This window comes from Rhinolophus sinicus, linkage group LG09 (genome assembly GCF_036562045.2).
Source record: "Rhinolophus sinicus isolate RSC01 linkage group LG09, ASM3656204v1, whole genome shotgun sequence".
NCBI lineage: Eukaryota > Metazoa > Chordata > Mammalia > Chiroptera > Rhinolophidae > Rhinolophus > Rhinolophus sinicus.
The window spans coordinates 85,534,284-85,559,871 of record NC_133758.1 but is presented as its reverse complement, the minus strand read 5'-3'; the positions used below and the strand labels follow the sequence as shown (position 1 = coordinate 85,559,871).

Sequence of the window (25,588 nt, the reverse complement as noted above, 5' to 3'; positions counted from 1 at the left end):
TGTTATGAAAGAAAATAAACAGTCTAGTATACTGTCTGGCACTAGTTGGTGCTAAATAAATATTTGCTGAGGAAATCAGTCTCACGTCAGTTAGTAAAGGCTATGAAGGTTAAAGAAGTGTTGTAACAGAGAATGGGGAAAGCAGCTATTTATTAAATGATTGAAATAGGTTTATCTTGAGAGAAAACATTTAAGATAAAATTGGAAAAATGATCGTGTGCCAGTCACGCTTAGCAATCCTGTGAAATGGACCCAAAGGTAACGGAATGGAACACAGTGGTTGTAGTCTCTGTCCAGCATGTATTTATCCTTCTGGCAACTCTCCATACTGTTCTTTAGGCAACAATTCCTTGCCATACTTCCAATTCAGGGGCTTTCACTTGAATTGACTCCATACCTACTACAAGATCTCAGGTCTGGCGAGTCAGAACACTGAATCCCTCTGGACATGATTTAGACCTCTGACCCAGTAGAGCCCATGAAATACAGTTCAGTTATACTGGGGCTTCTGAGAAAGAGGAATGTAATCTTTCCTAATGCACTTCTTGGATCAAGGGTGAAAATAAGGCCGTTGGACCAAAATGAGGGGAACCAACAAAATGGTCACAAACCGGTTCTTTGTGCTTTAGGCACTTGGGTTGGGTTTTCTGACAGGTTGGTCTCAACAATGTAAAGGAGTTCTGCATGGTTGGAGAATACAGAGTGAAAGGGAAGTGGGATTAAAGATGATTCAGGTACAAATGTATCAGACCAACATGGTGTACACCTTAAACTTCTGCAGTGTTATATGTCAATTATACCTCAATAAAAATAAGAAAAGAAATCATATTGAAAATGCAAAAAAAAAAAAAAAAAAAAAAAGAAACCAATAGCTTAAAAAAAAAAAAAAAAAAGATGATTCTGGAGATGTAAACAGAACCCTGTCCTGACAGACTTATGAAGGATTTTGTATTTTATTCTAAGAGCACTGGAAATTAAGCATTTGAAATCGAAAAGCAACATGAACCCATTTACATTTAAAAACCACTTTGGGTCAGCGAAAATGGTGAAGTAAAGACCACTGAAAATTCTCTCCTCTGTAAATGAGAAAACTGGCAAAAAAACGGTCAAAATTAACTTTTTCAAAACTCTGGGAGTTAACCAAAGGCTTATAGCATGTGGGGAGGGTTTTGCCTAGAAAAACAGTTAAATCTTTGTAGGAACAGCAAGCTTCCTGGCATTTTAACCTGCCCTATTTTCATCCTTTCCTCTCCAGCTCCAAGGTAGCTTTGAAAACAAACAGCCTGCAATCAGGGTAAACCAACAGTCTGGTAGCCACCAAAAGGGACAGAATGAAGTTGGAGTTCCTTCAAAACCTCATTCCAGATCAATTGTCATTATTATGTTACCTGTCTGGTGAGTCCCTGGATAACCACTTGCAAGGCTGTCCAGGCTCAGACCTCACCCAGTAAGAAAAATCTTTTCCGTGGGGCATTTGTTGAAAACAATTAGAGGCAATTTATGAATCTTCCCAGCTGCCTGAGGTTCAGGCTAGCAGTTGGGGTGAGGGATGGGAGCAGAAGAGTAATCCTTCCGGGAGTATTTTTGGTATGATTCTGATGTAGAACCATATTAATGTTTCACATATTCAAATAAAGGAAAGAAAAGTAAATATCCTACTAATGGGAAACCCCCCCCCAAAAAAACAAACAAAAACAAATGAATCCAGTGGTACGTACAATGAATAACTTAATCACACTCAAGTAGTGTGGGTAGAACTAGCTTATGTAATTGTCATATAGTGTTTTGACTATTTGCTTTAAGGTAAAAGCCAAAGAACCACAAATAAATATTCTACTCTAGTAAGTTTGTTTTCGTTTACTGTAGTATGGGTTCACAATTCTGAAAATGATTTTATCTTTTAGGTTTGTGCAAATAGGTAAAGATTTTGTGGGTAATGGGAGTCATGTTTCTCAGCTTTGGAGAAGGGAATTACAATCTGGAAAGGGGAAAGGCTAAAATGAACTCTGTAGTGTTGGAATGGAATTGGAGAGATCAGTATGAACCCATAGCTTTTTACAGATAGAAGACTGTGTGTGTGTGTGTGTGTGTGTGTGTGTGTGTGTGTGTGTACATCATCTACATGTTTCCTTGTTCTAGCCACTGAGAGAACCTAGAAGCAATAATACCCCACAACACCCAACAGCCAAATCTTCGTTTCTAGAAGCCAGAACTTCTTGAGGAAATGGCTGCTTTCAGGGCTGGGGCAGGGAAAATACTAGATGAACTCAGAACGTCTTAAAAATAGCACTCTAACTAGAATATGAAGAATGGATAAGAGGGCAAGAGGTTAATGCAGAGGAAAGAAGAGCAACTGTTCAGGAACAGGATGGGGAAGAAAAAATGGATAAGAAGTGTTTGTGTTTGAGAAATAGTTTGTACATGGATTCGGTAGGATTTGCTGACAGATTAGAAATGTGGGTAAAGGAGGAATCAAGTTGACTTTGAGAGCCGTGGACTTAGTTCCTGGATATGTTTTTGACTCATTTACTGAGTTTGAGAAGGCTGGGTAAAAAAATATATAGCAAGGATAAAATCAAGGATTCAGTTTTGAATTTTTTTTTTAACGAGTTACAAAGGCCAAATCTTACTAGGGTAAAGAGTAGAGTAGATGTGCCATCTCAGTAATTTCAATGTCATTTGCCAAATTTTTGTGTATATAAGTTTGTGTATATAAGTGGTAAGCAGCTGAAACAAATTTTATTGGCTACAACAGATAGTATTAGTAAAATGTTAACTAGGTATGTATACAAATGGTTGGTAATATCTATATCAGTGCAAAGTGTTCAAAGGTTCTGTCACGTATAAAGATAATGAAGTCCAGGGGTCTTGTTTTAGGTGAATGTGTAACAGGGCTATCTTAGACAAACCTAAAGAAGAATAAACACATTTCAAAAGTAAATAGTCAGTTATGACCTAATTTATCTATGGTGATTTCTTATGTTGGAAAATTATTGGAAAATTGAAATGAATAATTAAAATTGCTCTCTCTTTGTGTTCAGGGATCCGAATTTGAGGCCATGCAATCTTAAGTCAAGCCAAATAGTGAGGGTCATTGACACAGACGAGTTCTTTATTAACGGACCACGCAGTTCCTAGTGAGACAAAGCAATGTACATTAATGCCTCATCTTGATGGATGGTCATCACGGATTAGACACTTAACGGCCTTTTCTTTCTTTCTTTCTTTTGAAGGAAAAATTAAACCGTATTTATTTTTTAAATCTAGACCACTAGGAAAATATATCACAGTCCTGAAACAGCACAGACAAGCTATATTATCATTTCAAGTAATAAGCTGGTCAAAAGGGAACACAGTCCTTATCAAAACAGTAAGGCGCCAGAGCTGGGGTAGGAACACTACATGTTACCAAGGCCCCAGGCAAAACTGGTATTTGGTAATGGGGGACTGCCCCTCTTTTTCTCTAAAGGAGCCACAGCTCACCCGAGTTGCTTACTTTTTCTTCTTTGACCTTCCGATTGCCAAGGGATTGTCTCAGTGGGACTATATCATTTCAGGTGGCTAAGTAAGCAACACTGGATGTAGGTTTCATTCCTGAAAACCAGGTCTTTTCCAAATGGTACTTTGTAACTCAATTAAGCAGCCAACAGTTCCTCTTTGACTGTTCATTCCTGGATACTGGTAATATAGCACAATCAAAAGGCCCTTTCCCCTCAAGGGAGAGTGTCACTGCAAAATTGTCCTGTCTCTCTGCTGCAGACAGCCTCAGGGCCCATCATGGGAGCCAGTGAGAGGGAAGGTCTGCTTCCCATACCCAGTGTGACATCATGTGTTTGGACGGCTCCAGGCTGAAAGATGTAATGTGTGAGAATTTTAAGAAATGCACATCCGTGTCTTGATGGCCAGAAACGGATACCCAAAAGAACCTTTCAAAGTTCTTATCCAAACTACCACTCCGAACTCCACATCTTAACTCAACTTCATACCCTTGTATATAAGACAAAACCAAGCAAAACAAAAGACCCAGAAACGTATTTTCCCTTTTAAATTAATGACCTCATGGATTTTGTCTTACAGCTTATGGAAAATGGTGTGATGCTTCTGGTAAACAGGAGGTTGGCAGCAAACAAATAGCTCTCCTCACACCCCGCTAGATCATTGGCAGGTTAGAGGAACCTGTTGGCACCTGAGTACTAAGAGGAACCTGGTACCTCGGAAGGTGCTGGCTCGTACAAGGGAGGATAACCACTCGCCACTAGAAATTTAGGCTCTCAAAAACTCTCTGACTCAACTTTTAGCACCAGTTTTTCCATTTCATTTTCTAGAATTAAAATATAAAGGAACCAGTGTGGAGGCAAGTGACATATGCCTTGAACTTGCTGCCATCCTGAATTTCTTCATTCATAAACTTTGCTAAAAAGACCCAAATTCTCATTCTTCTTTTTAAATACGTTCCTGCCCTCGGCCACGATGGCCAATGGCAAAAACTTCTATTTTTAAATGGATGACAGAGACACTTTCATCTTCTTGGTCATGGGTGGAATGAGGTTCGTGTGGTCATCCACACACTGGGTCACACAACTCTCCAGTCGCCACGTCACCTGAAGCTCTTTACTCCCAGCATCTATTGACTCTTGGGCTTTGCTGTTGCAATGCAGGGTGCACCTCGCCAGGTGGTCCTGGAACTTCTTGAACTTGCTGGTCATCAGGGCCTGGGCGTGAGCCAGAGGCATGTGGCCGCGCTCAGTGCACTGGAGCACCTGCTGCATCGAGGACTGGCTGTCATGGCAGCAGCTGGCGCTGCACCAGAACACGAGGCCCTGCATCTTCCAGATGTTCTTGCCCTCCAGACTCTTCACCACGGAGTCCACCACCTCCTGCACCTGCAGCTCTGGCAGCTCCGTGTGGGGACCTCGCCTTGCACATGGTCCCACCGGTGTCCACATGGCCATAAGGTGTTTCTAAACAGAACTCAGATCTGTCATGTCCATAAACCATGCACCAGAGTGGCTCCCAAGCCTGTAAAGTCTATAATATTTTGTGAGAAATGCCAAGTGCCTAAAAATAGGGTGGGAGATGTATCCTTCAACTAGGTTATGCTATGTATTTTATTTATTGATGTGTAATTTCCTGCTACAATTCTTCTGTGGAACAAACCACCTCCAAAACAATAAGCATTTTTTAGGTCACTGCGGGTCAACCATTTAGGCTGGGATTGCTTAGAAGTTTCTAGTCTCAGTTGTAGTTCCTCACATATCCTGGAATTGGCCACCTACTGGCTGGTCTAGGATGACCTCAGTTGGGATGTGGGAAAACTTGGTTTCCTCCACATTTATCTCCTTTAATTAGCCTGCCATGGACATGGTCTCATGTCCAGCAGAAACACAGAGAGAGTAACTCAATCATACAAAGGATTAGGAGAAAGTGTGCATCTTCTTTCAAGCCACTCTTTGTGACACATTTGCTAATATTCCATAGGTCAAAGTAAGTAGTAACTGGCTGAGCCCTAAATCAGAGTGAGAGGAAAATATAAGATTACAGGGGCGACTGTGAATATGAGGTGGCTATTAACTGAGACCATTGATGCAATCTATCTACCATAGTTTGTACACTAACCTTGATTACTTATGTTCCTTCCACATGCAAAATACACTATACCCCTTTCAAGACTCCAAATTTTCATCCAAATATGGCAACCAAGTGCAGGATTTTATGATCTATATCAGGTTCAGATGCTTCTCCTTGGATGTGGCTCTTCTTGATACGGAGGCATATACTAAAACTGTGAGTAATCTGCCCCACTCCCACAACTCAACACAGAATGTTGAGACAGGGACTTGATAAATACAATAGACACTTCTTTTTAAAAGAGTGAAGCATTGGAGACATATAGGAGTCACTGATTTGTTTTCAACTGCTGTATAGAAATTATCACAAGTTGAGTAACTTAGACCAACACGTGTATTATCTCAGATTCCATGGTTCAGGGGTCTGGGTATGGATTAGGTGAGTCCTTGGCTCAGGGTTTCATCAGGTTGAAATCAAGGTGTTGGCCTGGGCTATGACCTCATTTGAGACTCAGGATGCTCTTCCAAGCTCCCTGATAGTTGGAAGAATTCAATTCCCTGTGGTTGTAGTACTGAAGCCCCTGCTCTCTTGGTTGCTATAGGTGGGGATTGTATTAGCTTCTAGAGGTTGCTCTCAGTCCCTTACCATGTAGCCCCTTATGTAGTTGTTCACAATATAGTACAGTAGTCCCCCATATCCGTGGTTTTGCTTTTTGTGGTTTCAGTTACCCATGGTCAACTGTAGTCCAAAAATATTAAAAGGAAAATTGCAGAAATAAACAATTCAGATGTTTTCAATTGCACATTGAAATTGAATGAAATCATTCTGAGTAGCGTGATGAAATCTTGCACCGTCTTGCTCCATCCTGCCCAGGATGTGAATCCTCTCTTTGTCCAACATCACCACACTCTATACACTATCTTCCTGGTAGTCACTTAGTAGCCATCTGGGTTATCAGATCGACTGTCATGGTATCACAATGCTTGTGTTCAAGTAACCCTGATTTTACTTAATGTTCCCAAAGTATAAGAGTAGTGATGCTGGCAATTCCAATACACCAAAGAGAAGCTGTAAAGTGCTTCCTTTAAGTGAAAAGGTGAGCACAGTTCAATATTTGAAGAGAGAGAAAGACCACATTCACATAACTTTTATTGCAATATATTGTGATAATTGTTCTGTTTTATTATTAGTTGTTGTTCATCCCTTATTGTGCCTAACCTATAAATTAAAGTTTATTGTAGGTATGTGTGTGTATATATATATATATATATATATATATATATATATACACATATATATATATGTATATGTGTATATATATATATATATATATATATACATATATATATATAAATGTGGAAAAAATAGTATATATAGGGTTCAATACTAGCAGTGGCTTCAGGCATCCATGGGGTCTTGGAATGCATCCCCTGTGGGTGAGAGGAGATTACTGTATTTCCTTCCTTAAGGCCAGCCGGAGAATATCTCTCATGTTGACCCTCTCCCTTCAGAAAAAGCTCAGTTGTTCTATTGAGGGCTCACTTGAGTAGGTCAAGCTTATGCAGGATAATCTCTTTTTTAATTACTTCAAAGTCAACTGATTAGTTACTCAATTGCACCATATGGTTAATCCCTTCTGTAATGAATGAGAGGGAGTTATACAGGATATAATCACATCATAAGGGTAAAATATTGGGAGCGATCTTACAGTTCTGCCTATCACAGTCCTCCCTTTTGTCACCAAAGATTCATGTCCTTCCCAAACATTTGCTTCTTTCCCAATCTTCTCAAGAGTCTCACCCTGTTGCGGCATCTGCTCAAAGTAAAAAATAAATAAATAAATAAAATCTCATCAACTGAATCTAAATTTCACAATCTTATCAGCTCAAACTTCAAAATCTCATTACCAACATTATTTAAATCCGATGAAAATGAGACTCCTGGATGTGATATATTAAGTGCAGGTCTTGAAGCATGATTCCCCTCCACCTGTGTAGCTGTGAAACTAAAGAGGTAGGTTAGGCTAAGCTGTGATGCTCTGTAGGTTAGGTGCATTAAACACATTTTTGACTTATAATATTTTCAATTTATCATGGGTTTTCAGGATGTAACCCCATGGTAAGTTGATGAGCATCTGTAACATATTATAAAGCTTCTATAACGTAAACTGTGGGGCTGTTGCATGAATAGCTAGTGATACAGAGTAAAAAGTACATAAATTGCCCCATACACAGGAATGAGCTTAGTATATGTTATATGTGGCATCCGAAAACAGTGATGAAAAAAAATTGACTATTTAATAAATAGCATTGGCAAGTAGGTAGTCATCTGAAACAAAACTAAGTTGGTTCCCTACCTCACATAATAAGGTATAGAAAAAAATTAAAGTGATTTCTTTTATCACTGTGCAGTGGGGAAATCTTTCATTAGGTACACACCATTCAAAATCCAGAAGTCATAAAATATTGAAAAATTCTTCTCTATATATACTTTTTAAAAATTTCTATAAAGAAAAAGCACCATAAGCAAAGCAAAAGACAAACTGAGGAAAAGTATTTCTATTATATCATAGAAAGAGGGCTAATCTCCCAAACATGTAAAGAATTCCTCTACGTTGATAAGAAAAGGACCAATAATAGATAAATGGAAAACACTCTAAGCAAAATGTTCACAGAAATGGAAATATTAATTGCTTTGAAGTATATGACATGATCAATTTGATGACACACTGTGGTAGGGTATGAGGCTGTAGGACACAAGCACGGGTGCAGTGCTGGTTGGAAGTGTAAATCACCAGTGTCCCTAAGGAGGGCACACGTGCTGTAAATATCAAAATTAACAATGCATCTACTATATGACCCAGTAGTCCCATATCTGGGAACTTATCTTACACATATAATCATATTGGTGGAAAATGACATATAAAGAAGGCTATTCATTATAGTATTATTTGTGATACTAATTATTTAGAATTATTCAATAAGGAAATGGTTTTTCTTATTAATAAGGGAATGGTGGATCAAAACAGGCATCCATAAGGAAACGGTGGATTGATTACGTGACACTCATGCCATATAACATTATGCTATGGTAACAAAGAATGGGGAAAGTATAGGTTGCTAGGGAAAGAGCTCCAAGGGATATTGCTATGTGGAAAAAAAAGTACAGAAACCTGGGTAATATGATATATGTTGTATTGAGAGGAGAAATAAGAATGTTATTTTCTTACACTGTATAAAGGAACTTTGTAAAAATACATAAAAAGCTAGTAAAAGTGGCTACATGTTATGGGGGAGGAGGTGTCATGAGAATTAGACAGAGGAGGGGCTGTGGAGGAAAATAAAACTTTTCACTACCTGCCTTTAATATGTTTTGTTTTTTGAATCATCGAAATATATTCCCTATTCAAAAAGAAATCCATACTAAGAAATAATGAAGGAAGTTGACCTTGAAAGAGGAAGCTGGAGGACACAGGCTGTACACATTCCTATTTCTGATATCTCCACATATTTCCCCTGGTATTTTAAAGATGACCAGAATGCTGAGAGAGAGGCTTACCAATCCTCTGGTGTCTTCTTTCTGATATCCCCTTATATCTCCACTGGTATTTTCAAGGATAGCACCTTGCCAAAAATGAAGTGTACACAGGCTTCATGTGGGAAGTGATGGGCAAGTTTAATTTTTGTTCCAATAATATGGCTGTTACTTTTATGTATTTCACCTTTGATAATATTAGGACTCTGAGGAAAGAATTAAAGATAACCACTTGAATCGTAGAAGCAGGGTATTAAAGGTTTAAATCAGTAGTAAAGAAATAAAACCTGAATGATTGCAACATGTTAGAAATGAGAAAAATTAACCACAACGATAAAGAGTAATCAACAAAATAGTGTAAAATAGGATGGACTTAGTAAGACTAAATATTATAGTTAGCAAAACAAACATAAAAATGTAAAACCTCTCCGGTGATATGTGGAGTACAACTACTCTGGTTGATTGAGTGCAAATTTAAACATTAAGAGACCTAGGGATAGGGGAAACACTTCCTCTGCCTGTGGGAACCAGAAGAACCATCATACTGCTACATCATGACGAGCTGTGAAAGTAGGAAAGAACTGGCCAAGATGCCGATCAGAAAAACACTTGGAATTTGGTCTTAATCACAGGCAGATGGGCCACTGAGGGCTGAAATTTCTGCTCCACACAGCACAGACTCAGTCATTTTATTCCATAAAAGGTCTAAGGAAGGTTTAACCAAAAGCCCATGGTGGCACATTTAAAAGGAAGGGGAGGGGAGGGGAGGGAGGGAGGGAGGGAGGGAGGGAGGAGGGAGGGAGGGAGGGAGGGAGGGAGGGAGGAGGAGGAGGAGGGTTATCATCCTTATTATACAGAGAACACTTACAGATTACCTAGAAAAAGACAAGCTTTAAGTTACATATGGATAAAGGAAATCAATAGGCATTTTATTAAGAAACAATTAAAAATAACTAATTATGGCATGATTCTCCTATTGACCCAACTACTGAAAAATTACTCTCCCTTGAAGAATTCCTTAGCTCTGTATGAGAATTTCCCAAGGTTTAAATATCGTCTCCTCAGGAGGCCTCCTGGCCTTTGCATGGAATAGGCCTCTTTAATGTTGCCTTCTTTTAAGGTATATGGAAAAGGGGCTAAGTAGTATAACTTCCTGTGACCGACTCAATGTCTCCTCCAAGTTTCACTTTCCTTCTTGCCACTCTCATCTGCCAAGGGTCACTGCTCCCTTTGCCATAGGTCACAGTGGAAATTCATGGATAAGAGCCCCCTAAAGGTAATACTGCTGTTTCTCCCAAGGCGGCTATGTGTAGAGTGGGGGTTAAGCAAGGGGCAGCTGTTACTCTCCTAAGCACTATTATGTCAGGTTTTTACGGTGTCTTAAATTTCCCTGAAGGGCTAGGAAAACTAAAGCCACAAGAAACAGAAATTTTCCCGTATCCTCCAGCACCCTCCAGGAAAAGGGACAGTTGAGACTACATTCTAGTGCGGAGGGAACATCTTATTCATGGTCCAAGATGAAGCTACTCACCACGAGAGCAGATGCTCTCAGAGCAATAGCATGACAATGTGGCAGTAAGAAGCAAGTATCCACAGAAGAGGTCACTGCCCTGTCCTGAGGGCAAATGTGTACCAACATCTCGAGGCTGTGGCCTGGCATTGGGTCCTCAGAGCAGTTAGCTTCAAAATGGAAACAGAAATGGCAGTTAGGGAAGGAACCAGCACAGCTACCACTGGAATTTTTGGTCATGCTTAAAATATATACAATTGGAAACAGCATTGGCTGAGACGACAGAAAACAACATGGAGGGAACCGAAGGAGAACTCTAAGCCTTGTTCTTAGGGAGAGTTGTGGAGAACCGTGAACATATGCTATTGGGACGTTTTATGAGCTACGTGGGTATGTCTCTATTGCTCATGCTGACTGGTGTGGCCTGAAGAAACACTTAGGACCACCACACTGCCTTGTTCCAAAAAAGAGCGCAAGGTGGCTCACAGGGCTAGACAACATATGGCCAGATAACATCATTTGAAGTAGATGAAGAGGAAAACGGGACCAAGAATGAGGCTAATAAAAACATTGAAGACCAAAGTGCCCTGTTCTCTGGAATGGAGAACAAATTTAGCTCTAGTTTTTTATCAGCAAATGTGAAAAGCCAACTCACAGTGTCCATAAGATATATATTCCAATACAAAGTCCAGAATGAAATAACCCTTGAGAGTCACATAAAGAGGCCATTGTGTAACATAATCAACAACATTCTTACAGTTGACACAATGATGAATTTCATATAATGCTTTGTAGAGTGTCTTGCAAATGCTGACCCATGGCTTCAAACCAAAGAGAAATTCTAGGGGTACATAAAGAAGATATTGTACAGGTGACTTTGTTAGGTGCTTGCCTGACTTAATTCTGGAGTACTTTTTAAAGGATCTGAAGAAATGATAAGCAAATCCTTAATGTTCCTTTATAGATACTGTTAGCCACAGCCAATCCCATAGGTGATAGATATTAGGTAGCTGGCAGTTAAATACTGGATATCTTATACCTGGAGTTCTGCTATTCAAGAGATTTAGGAAAAAAGTAGTCTTAATAGGACATTGAATTATAATAGTGTAGGAGCGACATCTTTTGGGGAAGTTTGAGTAAAATAATCAGTATTTTCTGAGGTAATACTCTAGAGCTTGGCCAAGATTCTCTCTAGGTAAAAAAAAAAATTGAATATGTACTCTCACACAGACAGATGGGCTATTGAGGTTCCAAATTTCTGCTCAGTATAACCGAATCTTAATTAATATTAGTCTGGAAAATATGTAAGGAAGGCGTAACTAAACATAGAGGCCATTTAAAAAAAATCCCCTCCCGCCAACTCCTGAAAAGCATCCATAGAAAGCCTAGCTCTGAGTACTGTGATGTTCTGATGTTTTTCCAAGTTAAATTATTCATGTAAAGTACATCACGGTATCTGAATGAAGTGACTTTCTGTATAGAATTAATCAAGAACCAACTGAAATTTGGAAAGTACCTTGGTTTTTCTAAACTTTAAGAGCTCTATATATACTCAGAATATTAAATTTTTGTCAAATACTCATGATGTAAACTTTTCCGGTTTGTATGTTTTCTATTGATATCTTTTGGCATATTGGTTTAAATTTTTATGTAATGGAATGTAGCAATTCTGGCTTTACCTTTTGCTTTATCCTTAGTGGGTCTTTTCTCATCTTGAGATAGTCACATACATTTTCTACTTTTTTTCTTTTTAATCCATTAATCATCTGAAATGTCTTTTGGCATATAGAGTAAGAAAGGGAATTGACAGGCCCCCACCTCACTGTTAAGCAAATGTTTTGGGACTAAAGAATATTTCTACCTTTCCCTAGTAATGTGAAATCAAACTATTACCTTATTTTAATATCTTCAGAATAAAAATGTTTGTTTCCTAATCTGTCCATTAATCTATATATTCTTGCATCTATTATTCCACACTGATATAACTGTAACGTAATTATGTGTCTAAATATCCAATTGTGCAAGTCCTACCCCTTCCATTACTCTTTAAGTTTTTTCTTGGATATTCTTGCCCATGTTTTACTTCTCTATAGGTTCCATTTTTAATTTTGTAGTCTCTGAGAAAGTGTGCCAGCTTCGTATCCCTGCATGCTTATGTGTTTTGAAAGTGCTGGGCCGCTAAGACTTCAACTAAATATTTTTCCATCACTTTTTCTTTTCCAGTGATAGTGTCCTGAGGTGAGGATGACATGGAAGGAGGTGAGGTAAGAAAAATTTGGGTTCTTCATTCTAGTCTTGTCTCTCTGTACCAGAGATGCTATCACGATTTTCCCTCTGAATAACCTAGGAAAACCAAATCTTGCCACTCCAAGCATTATTGTCCAAAAGCTGGTTAGTCTAGTCTCACAGAGAATCTATTTCTTTTATTAGCAGGACTTTCACCCTATGACTTGTCAAACAAAACAAACAAACATACTGGCCTAGTTATGAAAAACGCTATAGTAAAAAATCAAGCACTTACTGTGACTAAACAGAAAGTAGAACGAAGAGGGCTAAGAATTAAAATAAAAATTCCAGATATAGAACCAAGGTTTCTTCATTTTTATTGTATGATGGCATAAGCCTTTAAATGTAACAGAAACATTTATACTATTGGAGATATTTTAAAATAGGAAATGAACAATACAGGGAAAATAAATTTAGTTACAACATTTTTCTTCTCGGTTTACCTTAAATTTGGAATAAGAATCTTGATACCGTTTTTTTGCTAAGATGTAAAATGTCAGATTTTTCATTGTTCAGTACAGTTTTATCTTTGACAAGGGTATTTACCAAAGACAAGGGTTATTTGATTTTATTCAGCTTCATAGTTCCCCAAATTCTTCATAATTATCACTTTTGAACATGGATAAAACTTCTGCATAATCTTTTTTTATATTTTAAGGCAACTATTTCTAATGTGTATGTAGAATTCGGGTATTCCAATTTTGTCATATTCAGGTTCTGGAACCGTTATCGATGGCAGTTATATAACTGCCACCGAGTCTCCTAATTTTTACTATCCCTAGTAATAAGAAAAGGAAAAACTGTGTTATTCATTTTTTTGGTGAGATTTAAAATCAGAAAAACTTTTCTAGAATTCAGTCCTCAGCTCCACAATTTTGGGAATGTAGTTGCCATTACTTTCTTCTCTGGAAACCATTATTTGCATGAGAATACATCTTGCCAAATAAGTTTCCCTAAATCACAATTATCTTATGAATGAAGAACAAATTAAGTTGTATATTTATGCAATCAATTTGAATGGCTTTGTAGAGAAATGTTCCAACTAGTAACATGGGTGAATTTCCAGTCAAAATAGAGCATGTTTATTTCAGTCTTTGCAATTATGCTAACAAGGTCATTTTCTCTTGAATGATGTGAAGAATTCAATCTCTCTGAATAGTTCCAAAAATCTCTAGGTACAATGCCACTTAATCTCCTACTATACAGCAGGGTCCCCATGTGGTATATCCAATTCATCCAGCAAAACACTGACCTGTCTGTAATACAAGCCACGGAGCACATTCAGTTTATATCAATGAGTATATCCAGAAAGCATTCTATTTTTAATGTTTTAGCATAAAGTCATTCCCAGGGAATGAAATAATAAGTGGACTTAAGTTCCATGTCCTTGTGAAAAATCACTAATTTGTTTCATTTTGCAAAACCTGGGATCACCATAATACCACATTCTTTTACCATACTTCATACTTACCAATTATTAACTTTATTACTATTAGCCTATATCAAATTTTAAGATTTTCTCAATCCAATCAATCAATAAGCCATTTCCTTATAATGAACCTGACATAGGTTTTCTTTTTTCAAAAGATTTTTATTAAAAATATAGCTAATATACAATATTATATTGGTTTCAGGGGTACACCACAGTTGTTCAACATTAATATACCTAAAGAGTGATCACTGTAAGTCCAGCAACCATCTGACACCGTACCACGCTATCACAATATTAGTGACTATATTCCCCATGCTGTATATTACATTTCCATGACTTATTTGTTTTATACTTAGAAATTTGAACCTCTTGCCTGTCACCTTTCCCCCATTTTTTCAATTACACTTGACATTCAATATTATTTTCTATTAATTTCAGGTGTACAGCATAGTGGTTAGACATTTATATAATTTAAGAAGTCATTTGGTTACATTAGAATTCTCACTGAAAGCACAATTAATTAAGTAGGTGGTATTGTTGATATCTGGGCTCTCATAAATTAAACTTTTCTTAAACTTTTTCTGTAAGTTCTCAGCTATATCTCGATATACTGAGGGAGATAATAGTTTTCCCAGTTATGCTTCTATTTTCAAAAGCTTATTTACTTTTGGCATGTAATTTCTGCTACATTCAATAGATATTAAAAGCGTTCCGTTTGTTAAATGTTAGTATGCCATATTTTTCACTTAATATATATCTGAATTTCACAGTATTATCATTTTTAAATTTTTCATTTAAAATTGTCTTGTTGAAATTTCAGGCTTTCATTTAATTCATCAATATGAATTACTTATACTGACATTCACATATACATTTCTGTGTACTGGCAATTGTTTTTAGTGGAGTTTATTTCATGTTTTTTAAAGTGGTGTTCTTTGACATAGTCATATTTTGCCTGTTGAACGCAGAGTATTTTTGACTTCCACTAAAAAACACAATCCCTCTCTCTTTTTAAAATACATGATTTTCTTGGTTTATCTTTTCACATTCCTACTTTTGATAGAGACATGAGTCTAAAGAAATAATTCTCTACTATATGAAAAATAATAGCGTAAGTTCAATGACAAATTGTGGCCCCAGCATAAAGCAAGAAAATAAGGAATGCTAGAACCCATAGTGAGTAAAAGACTTATGCTCTGCCTGGTGTGATTGGGGCTCAGCTCTGCAGATAGTTGTCATCCAAGACAGAAAGATCGTCGCCCTACAGCAGTCACTATTTACCTGGCTACATAAGTGGGTTAAAATTTTTTTACATTAGCAAATCAACATCCTAAAACCCAAGTAAAGCATATCTTTAGCCTCTTATCCAGACTGGCAAGGAAAAGTATTTTCCCAACTGCTTTATCATTTGAAGGGCTGCCCACCTGTCTTGAATGGGGTTCATACTTGACACAGCTTTTTTTTTTTTTTTTTCAGCATTCATTAACTCATTTATTCACCGCAAATGACTGACAGGCATTATTCTAGAAGCTGGGGATACCATCGTGAATAAAACAGAAAAAATCCCTGTCCTTAGAAATATTATGTTCTAATCGCGGAGGATGGGGAGGAGAATGGAAAAAAAAAAGGTAAGTATAAGTACTCGTAGGTCAGAATTATGGAGAAAAATAAATCTATTATAATAAGGAAAGAGCTGGTGTTTTGGAACAGGGTAATCACGTTGGAACTGATGAAAAGTGGTTGAGTTATTGAATTATATTTTGAAGATGAAGCTGACAAGACTTACTAAAAACAGTAAAATATAGCAAAATAAAATAAAGACGTACCAGTCGTAAGAGAAAAAGAATCAAATTTTCTTTTTTATCTGAGCAACTTGAAGGATGTAGTTGCCACTGTGAAGAGAAAGATTTTGGGTGTTCTTAGTTGTTTTTGGCCAGTAGTGAAGAAGCTTAGTTTTGTTTTAGACGTGTTGTCTTAGATATTCAAATGGAGATGTGAAACAGCCAGGTGGTTATCTGAGTGTGCATTTCAGAGAAGAGGTTCAGACTGAAGATACACATTTGGTAGTGATCAGCATAGTCATGTGACTAGGTGATATCACCTAAGGTATAGTGTAAATAAAGGTCTCAGGAGTAAGTTTTGTGGAATTGCAGTTTAAAGGTTGAGGATACGAAAGACCCAGGAAACAAGACTGTGAAGAAATGGCTACTGAGAGGTAGGAGGAAAACAGGAAATGGTCAAGGCCAGGAAGCAGAGTGAAGGAGGGTGGTTGGAAACGGAGGCAGTCAATCAACTGTGTCAAATATTGCTTATGTCAGGTAAGGTGAAGACTGAGAACTGATCATTGGATTAGCAATATGGAGGTGCTTGTTGATCTTAACAAGAGTAGTTCAGGTCCATATAAGAAGATAAATGAGGCAGTAGCTTTGGAAAGGCAAGAGATAAAGAATTTTGTTTTTAAGATGGGAGAAACAAAGCCAGAACTTCTCAGCTGACATCAAGCCTCTCTATATCTACTTTGTGCACAGCACTTTATCCATGAGAAATGCCATCTTGACCTTGGGTTGCAATCTTACTGAAGGAATACTAGGTAATTAATGCTAGAATAGTTTAATAAAAGAGGATAATTAAAGTATTGGTTTCACAGAGAAGGTGGAGTTTAAATTGTACTGAAAAAGTAAGTTGAATTTACGTAGATGAAAGAGTGAGAACAAAGGGAAAGAACAGTATATGATATTTGAGGAACACCAAGATTGGCCTGGCTGGAATTCAGGCCAATCTTGTAGAGAGCTTTTACCCTCAGCTAAATTCTGGCTGTATTATAATACTTTGGCAATGAAGATTAAAAAGGGTTAAATAATCCATTGGTAGTAGCTCTAGAATTCAAAAATAAATTCTTGTTAATAGTTTGCGATTGATTATTTTTAGCAATTTTCATTACTAGAAAATTTGTTCACATGTTGTCTAAATAAAGACATTAGGTATCAGTGAAGTTAAAGCTAATACAACTAGCTGGATTTTAAAATATTACAATAACTTTCATGCATGAAAAATTTGCCCTACACATGAAGCACTTCTAGACAACCACAAATTTCCTTTTATAATGTAGATTATATCCCATTTTTATGCTCTGGAATGGTATTTTATAAATAAGAAATAAGATTTAAATAAAGTATTTCTAACTAATCTATTAGATATTTTATAGCTCATAATATCAACTGTTTTTTGAAAATAGTTTTCTATACTACTTTATGGACGTAACTTTTAAGTAAGTTTCTTTTAATATTTCTAATTCATATAAGAACCAGAAGAGATTTCATTAAAAGAAAAATATGGATTTAAAGCTTTCCAAATATGAGTGTCTTAAGAAGTTTTCACCAATCTTCACAATAACCCTAAATATAACCAAACTTAATATTTAGAATTTTTGAAATAATCAAGATCAATTCTGCAGGTAATTAACCAAGTTATTATTTTTTTTCAATAAGGGAAGTTGTTAGATTGAATGATACGAAATTGCCATTTTTGTAGGTCAAAAATGAGAGCATATCAGGGATTTAATACTGTTCAACATAAAATTTCCAACTTGGTTCTCCCAAGGTTTCCTAGATTGGTAAAAGTCCAAATCTAAAGGAGGAGCATTCTCCTAAAAATTGCACACTTTTCGACAAACTGGCTTTTGTTGTCTGTTGTATGAAGGTTCTGCCCTAGGTTGTATGGTTTATTTATTTAGCCTTAATGGTTTACAATTTACTAAAAAAAACACCAAAAAAAAACCACAAAAAAAACCAGACATGTTTATCATTTAAGTTAATTGCTTCCTATACTAACATCTGAAATAATAAAGCATTTGTGGAGGAAAAAACTCACCCATCTTTAAAATTTTAACTGGTCAACTTATCTTATAATGGAATGGTAGGGTGTGAATGTTACGTTATACTAGCACCTAAAGCAAATAATAGGATCTAGCATATAAATACAGTGGTTTTAGGTGACGGCTCTGACTTTTTAATGCTATATTGGTTATCCATAAAAATGGCAAAGTTTGGCAAAAGAAACAGGAAAGGATCGGGGTAGACCTGAGGCAAGCAAGTACTGTTTGGAGCCATATAGTACATTTCTCAACGTGACCTATATTACAGAAAATCGGAGTTTAGAACACCTCTGTGGTTTTTATCTTAATTTTAGCATATGTAAATATTTTGTTAAACATCTTTTTGAGTAATGTAGTTACTGACTCAGAACTGACTAGTTAACTGACTGACTAGTTACTGACTCAGTAACTAGTCAGTGTCTGAGTATATGCAGTAAAAAATTAAAACATACCATATATAGGTGCTATCATGGTGGTAACTTCTACCATAATAACCTCTTATCCATAAAAACTCATTAAGAAAATCAAATATAAACATAATTTTAATTACAAATGCATTATATCTTAACTATTTTATATAAAGTAGTGGGACATATTAAGAGCACGTGATGAAAAAACAGGATTTAACAGTTAAGTTTTAGGCTCGAGTTCATTAGGAGAGAAAACTTATATTTACTTGAGTATTGCTATTGGAGACATAAGTGCTTCCCAAAAACAAATACTGGTCATCTTTCTTTTTCAACTGTTTCATCGGGAAGAATCTTCTTCAGGTGATAAAACTTACAAGCTAAATTAAAATGCACTCTACTCATTGGCAAGCCACACCACAAGAATAATGTGATCACAGTACTTGGAAGTTTTTGATTTATAACTATACCATTCTCTACTTATAAGGCTGCAGTCTAGGAGGCAGAGCAATGAATCATTACAATTGTCTATCTGGGAAATGTCAAAAGATTAAGTAAGGGCAGAAGAAGAGAGAAAAGGAAAGAACACATTTCTGTCTGAGAAATATTCCTCAATTAATGGGAAGATAAGCTAGCACATAAATCCAGTGCTCAAGTAATAATAGTTAAATTTTAAAATCTTCACGTAAGACTACTAATAAACCATAATGCTTAAACTTCCTGGGCAGAAAGGCAGATTATCCTCCAAAGCTCTGATAACTTAATTATCCCTCTTCAACTATCACGGTCATCTACCTCTATCTACTGAGAGGTTGGAAAAGCAAATTTAAGCTGAAGAAATGAATTAAGACTTTTGAACCAATCACTAAAGGATTCAGTTCGTTTAAAAAAAGAACACATATAGTTTAATTGATAGTTTGCCAATACAAAAATAAGAATCCACAGAATGTTTATTCACTGTTTAAATTACTCCATATTTTCATATACCATGAACAGAAAATATATTTTATCCCACACATAGTAAGAGCAAACAAGTGCAATCTTTCAAACATTAAAAGTCATAAACAAATCTGTACAACAGATAAATAAATTTATACCTCTAACAGTTAGCTTGTACAAAACCAAACCAAACCCAAAACATATATTGCCCAAAGTCACCAGTTTACTTAAAATTCTACTGATGGTCATACATCTCAATCACAACAACTTGAATCATTACTAGACTGCACAAGTTTAGATTGATAAATATGCAAAAAACTAGGGGGAAATAATAAGAAATACCAAAATGGTTATAAAGAGCTTTCCAAACATTGGAAATAATATACAAAAATTAATTGGTCAGGGGAAAACATATTAAATGGATCCACAGGGTAACTGGTATTACACTGGTATAGCTCAAGGAAAGAAAACAGGTGAATGTTGGAATTGAAAAGAAAATTTGACCTTTTTATAAAGAGAAGCAACAACAACATGACAATGACAAAACCCTGTCATGGAGCCTAGAACAACTTTGTGAGACAAAGTGTACAAAGATTTAGGCTAGCATACCTGAACACCACAGTTAGAAAAACAATCATGGCAGAACACATATAACATCAGAACAAGAACACATAAATTAAAGGCATACTGTTTATCATTCCGCATCATTGCACATATAATAAGAAAACAATACTGCAGTCATTCTTCAGTAAGAAAGTTTTCAGTGAAGTAGGAAGTTCCATGATGAATATAGGTGTAGACAATCTTATTACCACAAATTTAGTAAATATCAAAACAGTGTGACACTAAGCTAATTAAATTATCTATAATTTTTATTGGAAAGGTAATTATTTCCCTGCTTTCATATGTTAACTTAAAGTCATTTATAAATGGAAATGCAGATCCAGTAGAAAAGACGTTTCACATGCAGTCCTATACAATGCACTCTGCTTCATCAACTGTTTTCAGTATTTCACATTGGATATGTACATTTCCAATATATACAACCACAAATGTTCAACCAACGTCACTGAGCTGTCCTCTCACCACAAATTTTTATTTACACATTGAGTTGTATCTTCAGGTAGATGTTTTTCTCCTCCAGGCAGATACAAAGTTAGCTTGAAGAGTTTAAGTTTTTTAGAACTTAATGTCTTGATTTATCTTGAATGGATGATAAAATGAGGAGTCCACAAAAAAATGCAGCTATACATGCCAACCTTTTCAACAGAGATGAGTTATCTTTAGGAATAAAAATCTGTGCAAGATCATTAGTGATCTGAGAAATTTCATGTGCCACACAAACAAATATGAAAGTGCTGACAATGATGTTAAGCATAGGGTTTCCAGGTATGAGCACCAAGACCCCCCTCGTGTCTGCTGCCAGCCATATGTGGTATTGGCAAATGAAGAGCTAGGAGGAAAAATATTCAAAGTTAGATGTATGTACAGAGGGTTCATGAATATATAACAGTTTTTCCTACTCTAAACATTTGGTAGCATTAAGTACATTAGCAGGCTTTTCCCAAACCATTAAATTCTCTTTTATTATATGCCTGGCCCTGAATAGTCTACTGCACCCTGCTCTCCAGAACTCCACCTTGCTGAAGCACTGCTTCAAAGTCCTCAAGAGATGAACCATAGGGACCTTCTAATTTTACAAACATTTCTTTGCACGACGTAGAAGACAGCTGAGAATGTTATCTGGACTCTAGTATTCAGACACCAAATAAAGAATGAGTGTGTGTGTATGTCTGTGTGTGTGTATCTAGTACACGTATGTGTATACTATATGTAAGTACAAATATGTATATATTTTAAATATATTTATGTATGCATATATATGAGTGGGAAATGGCATGGAGTTTAAGACGTCCTCATGTGTGCTATGCATGGCCAGACAAATGTCTTGAACTATATGTGCATGTTTCTAAAGTGTATTTCAAGTTTTACGTGAATTACATATTAGATGACACAACTATTTCTTTTGATTGTGATTCCAAACATGATTCTTTCATCACATTGCTTCAAAATATCAGAGTAGAAATATGCTTAAGCTACTTCAACAAATATGAGGATTATGACACTTACATATTTGTAATAGATATACTAAATTCATTCAATTAAAGTTGATAAAAACCTCTCATGCTTCAAATATTAAGGGACTGGCAAAATAAATATTCTTTTGTACACACAAAAACGTGGTAAGTCATTCATGATCAAGAATTTAAAATTCTATACAATCTCTCTATATAAATGATACTTAAAAAAATAACAGAACATTTTTTCAAGAACTCAGAAAGAAATTTACTTTCCCTGTTTTAAAGACAACTTAAGTCTTATACTCTAAAATGCATCTTTTAAATAAAGCTTATGTTCTAAAATATATCTTTTATGACTACAACATGAATTCTACTGTTTTAAAATAGTCTATTTCAAATAAAGCTCAGAATATTCAGAATGCATTTCAAAACCTACTTTAAACGGATTTTGTAGATAATTTCATATTAGGTATTACATTAAAAATGTGATGAGTTTTAAATTTTCCCCCAAATTTCTAATCATAAGGGTGAATTTTTATTATGATAAGTTAAGCATCAATAAATAACCTAAATTCCAGTAATGTAATATTATAGAGATGAAAACAAATCAAAATCCTCTCAGCTTGATTTCATTTATAGCTATTTCATTTTTTTTTCTCCTAATATCAGCACCTTGGTTGTGCTTATAAGCCTAAGACAATATAAAGGATACTGTGAAAGTCATCTATGTATAGTCATTTAAATAAGACTTTAAAAACATTCTACAATACTGCTTTTGTAAAGTACTGAGTTTTTTCCCTATAATTCCATAAATAATACAGCTCTGATTTTAAAAAGTATGTTGGATTCACACTCACACACACACTCATACACACATACATGCAAACATGCATGTAACACTTGGCTGTGTAAAATAGAGCAAAATATTAATGCACCAACCTCTAATGAAATTTTTCCAAACCAAGCAAAAAATGAACTGTAAACTGAACGGGCATATCCAGGGATATTCCTTATTAGGATAAAAGCTAAAATCTAAAGAGAAACCACAAAGGTAAATATCAATAATCTGTTTATTAAGAGCATTTTACTTTCTGTCAAGTCATAACTTTATTCTTTATGTTCTTGAGCTTGATACATATGTAATTTTTTTTCAATGATAAATTATTAGCAAGTCATTTTTTCTAGAGGCTATGCAAACCGTGTTTCTGAACATGTGCTCTATATACTGCGTAACAGTGCAGATACTATATAGTACATAGCTGAACAGTTTTATGTATACTGGAAAAAATATAAAGCCACTTTGAGGCCCTTTGTATAGAAGGAGATATCATATTTATGTGATATGGCCTATGTATTAGGTCAATTTATAAAATCCCATGATACAATTTTGCTTCTTACAAAAAGTATCTGTGTGGTTTGCAGCCCCCCACCCCCATTACTCTCTCCAAAATCTTTCTTCCACTGACAGCCATGTAAATAAAGGAAATGGCATGACTTTTAAGATGTCTTCATGCTTGCTCTACATTGTCAGCCCAATGATGTTTTAAACTACATTCACATGTAATATATTTTCCCTCTGCCTCTTTTCTCCCCAGAGAGAATCTCCACCCTTTGGGCTCCTGGCCTTCATCCCTCTCCCCAGTAGTTTTGCACCAGGTGGGACAATCTTGAATTCTCTGAACTTCCAATTCAGTGACACATCCAGTAACCAGTCTATCAAGGAAAGAACTCTCTTGAGAATCCATTCTCTTCATAGAGAAGAAAGAAATTGTAAAGAAAAAAAGAGTTTCCATTTTCATAAACACCTTTCAAAAACCTTCTCTCATAAAAGAAATTGAAAATTTATTTACACTTCAGAGAAAAACCACATGTTCAACGTTGATCACTGTAGGCATTTTGTCAAAGGATCTAGGAAGAGGTCTTTGAAACACACAAAAAATGAAGAAATAGGAAATATGTGGAGAACTCTGTCACTGGGAAAAAGGAACCCACATGAATTCAGGTATTTAGGTATAATTTAGTTGAGTGATCTTCATGAGCAATAGTATCAAAGAGACCCAAGTTTGAACTTAATTTAGCCTTTGCCTTTCATTAGTTCTGGGACTTACAGTAAGGTACTTTACTACTTTAAGTGTGTTTCTTCATCTATACAAATGGGGATAAAATTTATTTTGAAAGGTTAATGTGAAAGTTAAAACATATATGAGGCACTTTTTTTTTTTTTTTAAGGAGGGCGCAGCTCACAGTGGCCCATGCAGGGATTAAACCGGCAACCTTGGTGTCATTAGCACCACGCTCTAAGCAACTGAGCTAACCAGCCACCCCCCTGAGGTACTTTTTATAGCATATGTTGTGAGTCATTTAAAGAAACATATCAGGTAATTAATAGTATAAGTGGTATAACATAAATGGCAAAAATCATAAAGGTGAGACTTAAATAGAGCCCTTACACATAAAATCATTTAATGAGTTATTATAATTAAAATGTTGTTTAAACTGTAAATGCTAGAAAGAAAATGCTAGAAAGATACATATATGTACAAACCACCAGTCTGAGCATCAGGAAAGCCGAGAATAGTCCTAAGCATATCACATTCCTTCTTTCTTTTTGTTGTCTACCAAGTCCCAATGTGTATTTATTTCGTTAGCATATTCAAGTCTTGTGTTTTGTCATACACTTAGTGAACAATATGATTAGGGAAATAGAAAATCAAAGAAATAATAACCAAGGAGAACACAACTGAGGTTTGGTGAATCATTCTTATTAGCTTGATATAGAAATAATAATAATGCTTAAAATTTGTTCACCATTTATAACTTGCTGAGTACTGAGCTAAGCACTTAATATATATCATTTATGGTTAATCACCTGTATGCTGTTCTACAGTTAATCCCTTCTGGAAATTTCTATCAAAATTGATAGGCAAACCAAAAAATTAGGATTCAGGGATTAATGCCTAAGACTGCTGGGTCAAGCTGGGAAAATACTTTCTAACAGGACCTTAGGAATTTTGTATGTATTTAAAATCTTAAATAAGTCCACTCAGATAAGTACTCTAAGAATATATAATCATATATACATATATTTATATAATCATAATGTCTTATACACACACACACACACACATACCCCACACCTAGATCTTCTGTTGACATCTGAAAATAAGAATGAAAGGTAATAGGGTTGTAACCTATAATATTTGGGGCTACCTGGTTGCTCTCCAACTTTTACAATGGGGGACAAGTGTCCTTGCAAAAAACAGCAAGCCAATACAATTAGTATTTTCTCAAGTTTGTGCTCCCAGTCCACTCTTTTACTCTGCAGTGGAACAGCTGAGGCCCTCACACACAAAAAGTAACTAAGGAAATATGAGTATGTGGAGGGCAGTGATTGGGAGGGAATGTTACTATAATTCTGTGTGCAGCCACTCTCTCCCTTAGCTCTCCTGACATTGCTCTGTATTGGTACACTGAGAGGGGTAACATCTCCCATCATGTGAGTTACAGAAATGGTATCAGATACAATATGGAAAGAGTTATGGGTAAGCACTAGTATTGTCTGTAAAAGTCATGAAAATGTTATATGAATACAGTCTCTTTAAAATTTCATTACCGACTGTATTTGCAGAGTCTAACACAGGCTTGTTGCTACTGATTATACAGAGATTTAAGAGGAATAAAATAGTCCTGCATTGAAGAGAACGTAAGACCTCTCTTCGTAAGCGAAGAGCCTCTAGAAATTCTCCCTTCTCCTCTTTGTTGGGCTACTCATTCTTCAGGCTTCGGCTTAGACACTCGGTTCTCCAACAACCTTGCTGTGATATCAAGATGGGTTAGGAAGAAGTCCCATGTGTTTCCAGAGAGCCCTGTACTTCACCATCACTGCACTAACCAGGATGCACTGTGATTGCCTGCAACCATAAGTATCTCTGCAAAACATAATCCTCTAGCCTCCGC

General features: G+C 36.0%; 1 protein-coding gene and 1 pseudogene across 1 annotated transcript in view; both read right to left on the bottom strand.

Annotated features, from left to right (window-relative positions):
• Positions 1 to 4,365: 4,365 nt before the first annotated feature.
• On the bottom strand, positions 4,366 to 6,581 carry LOC141573089 (protein FAM136A pseudogene; annotated as a pseudogene).
• Positions 6,582 to 19,543: 12,962 nt separating this feature from the next.
• Positions 19,544 to 25,588, bottom strand: part of CASD1 (CAS1 domain containing 1) — a 48,074-nt gene continuing 42,029 nt past the window's right edge. The window contains exons 17-18 of the mRNA XM_019729718.2: positions 22,571 to 22,663; positions 19,544 to 21,003 (exon numbers count right to left, since the gene is read on the bottom strand). Of these exons, the coding sequence (XP_019585277.2) occupies positions 20,737 to 21,003; positions 22,571 to 22,663 (360 nt within the window). The 3' untranslated portion in view covers positions 19,544 to 20,736. The remainder of the gene's footprint in view (positions 21,004 to 22,570; positions 22,664 to 25,588) is intronic.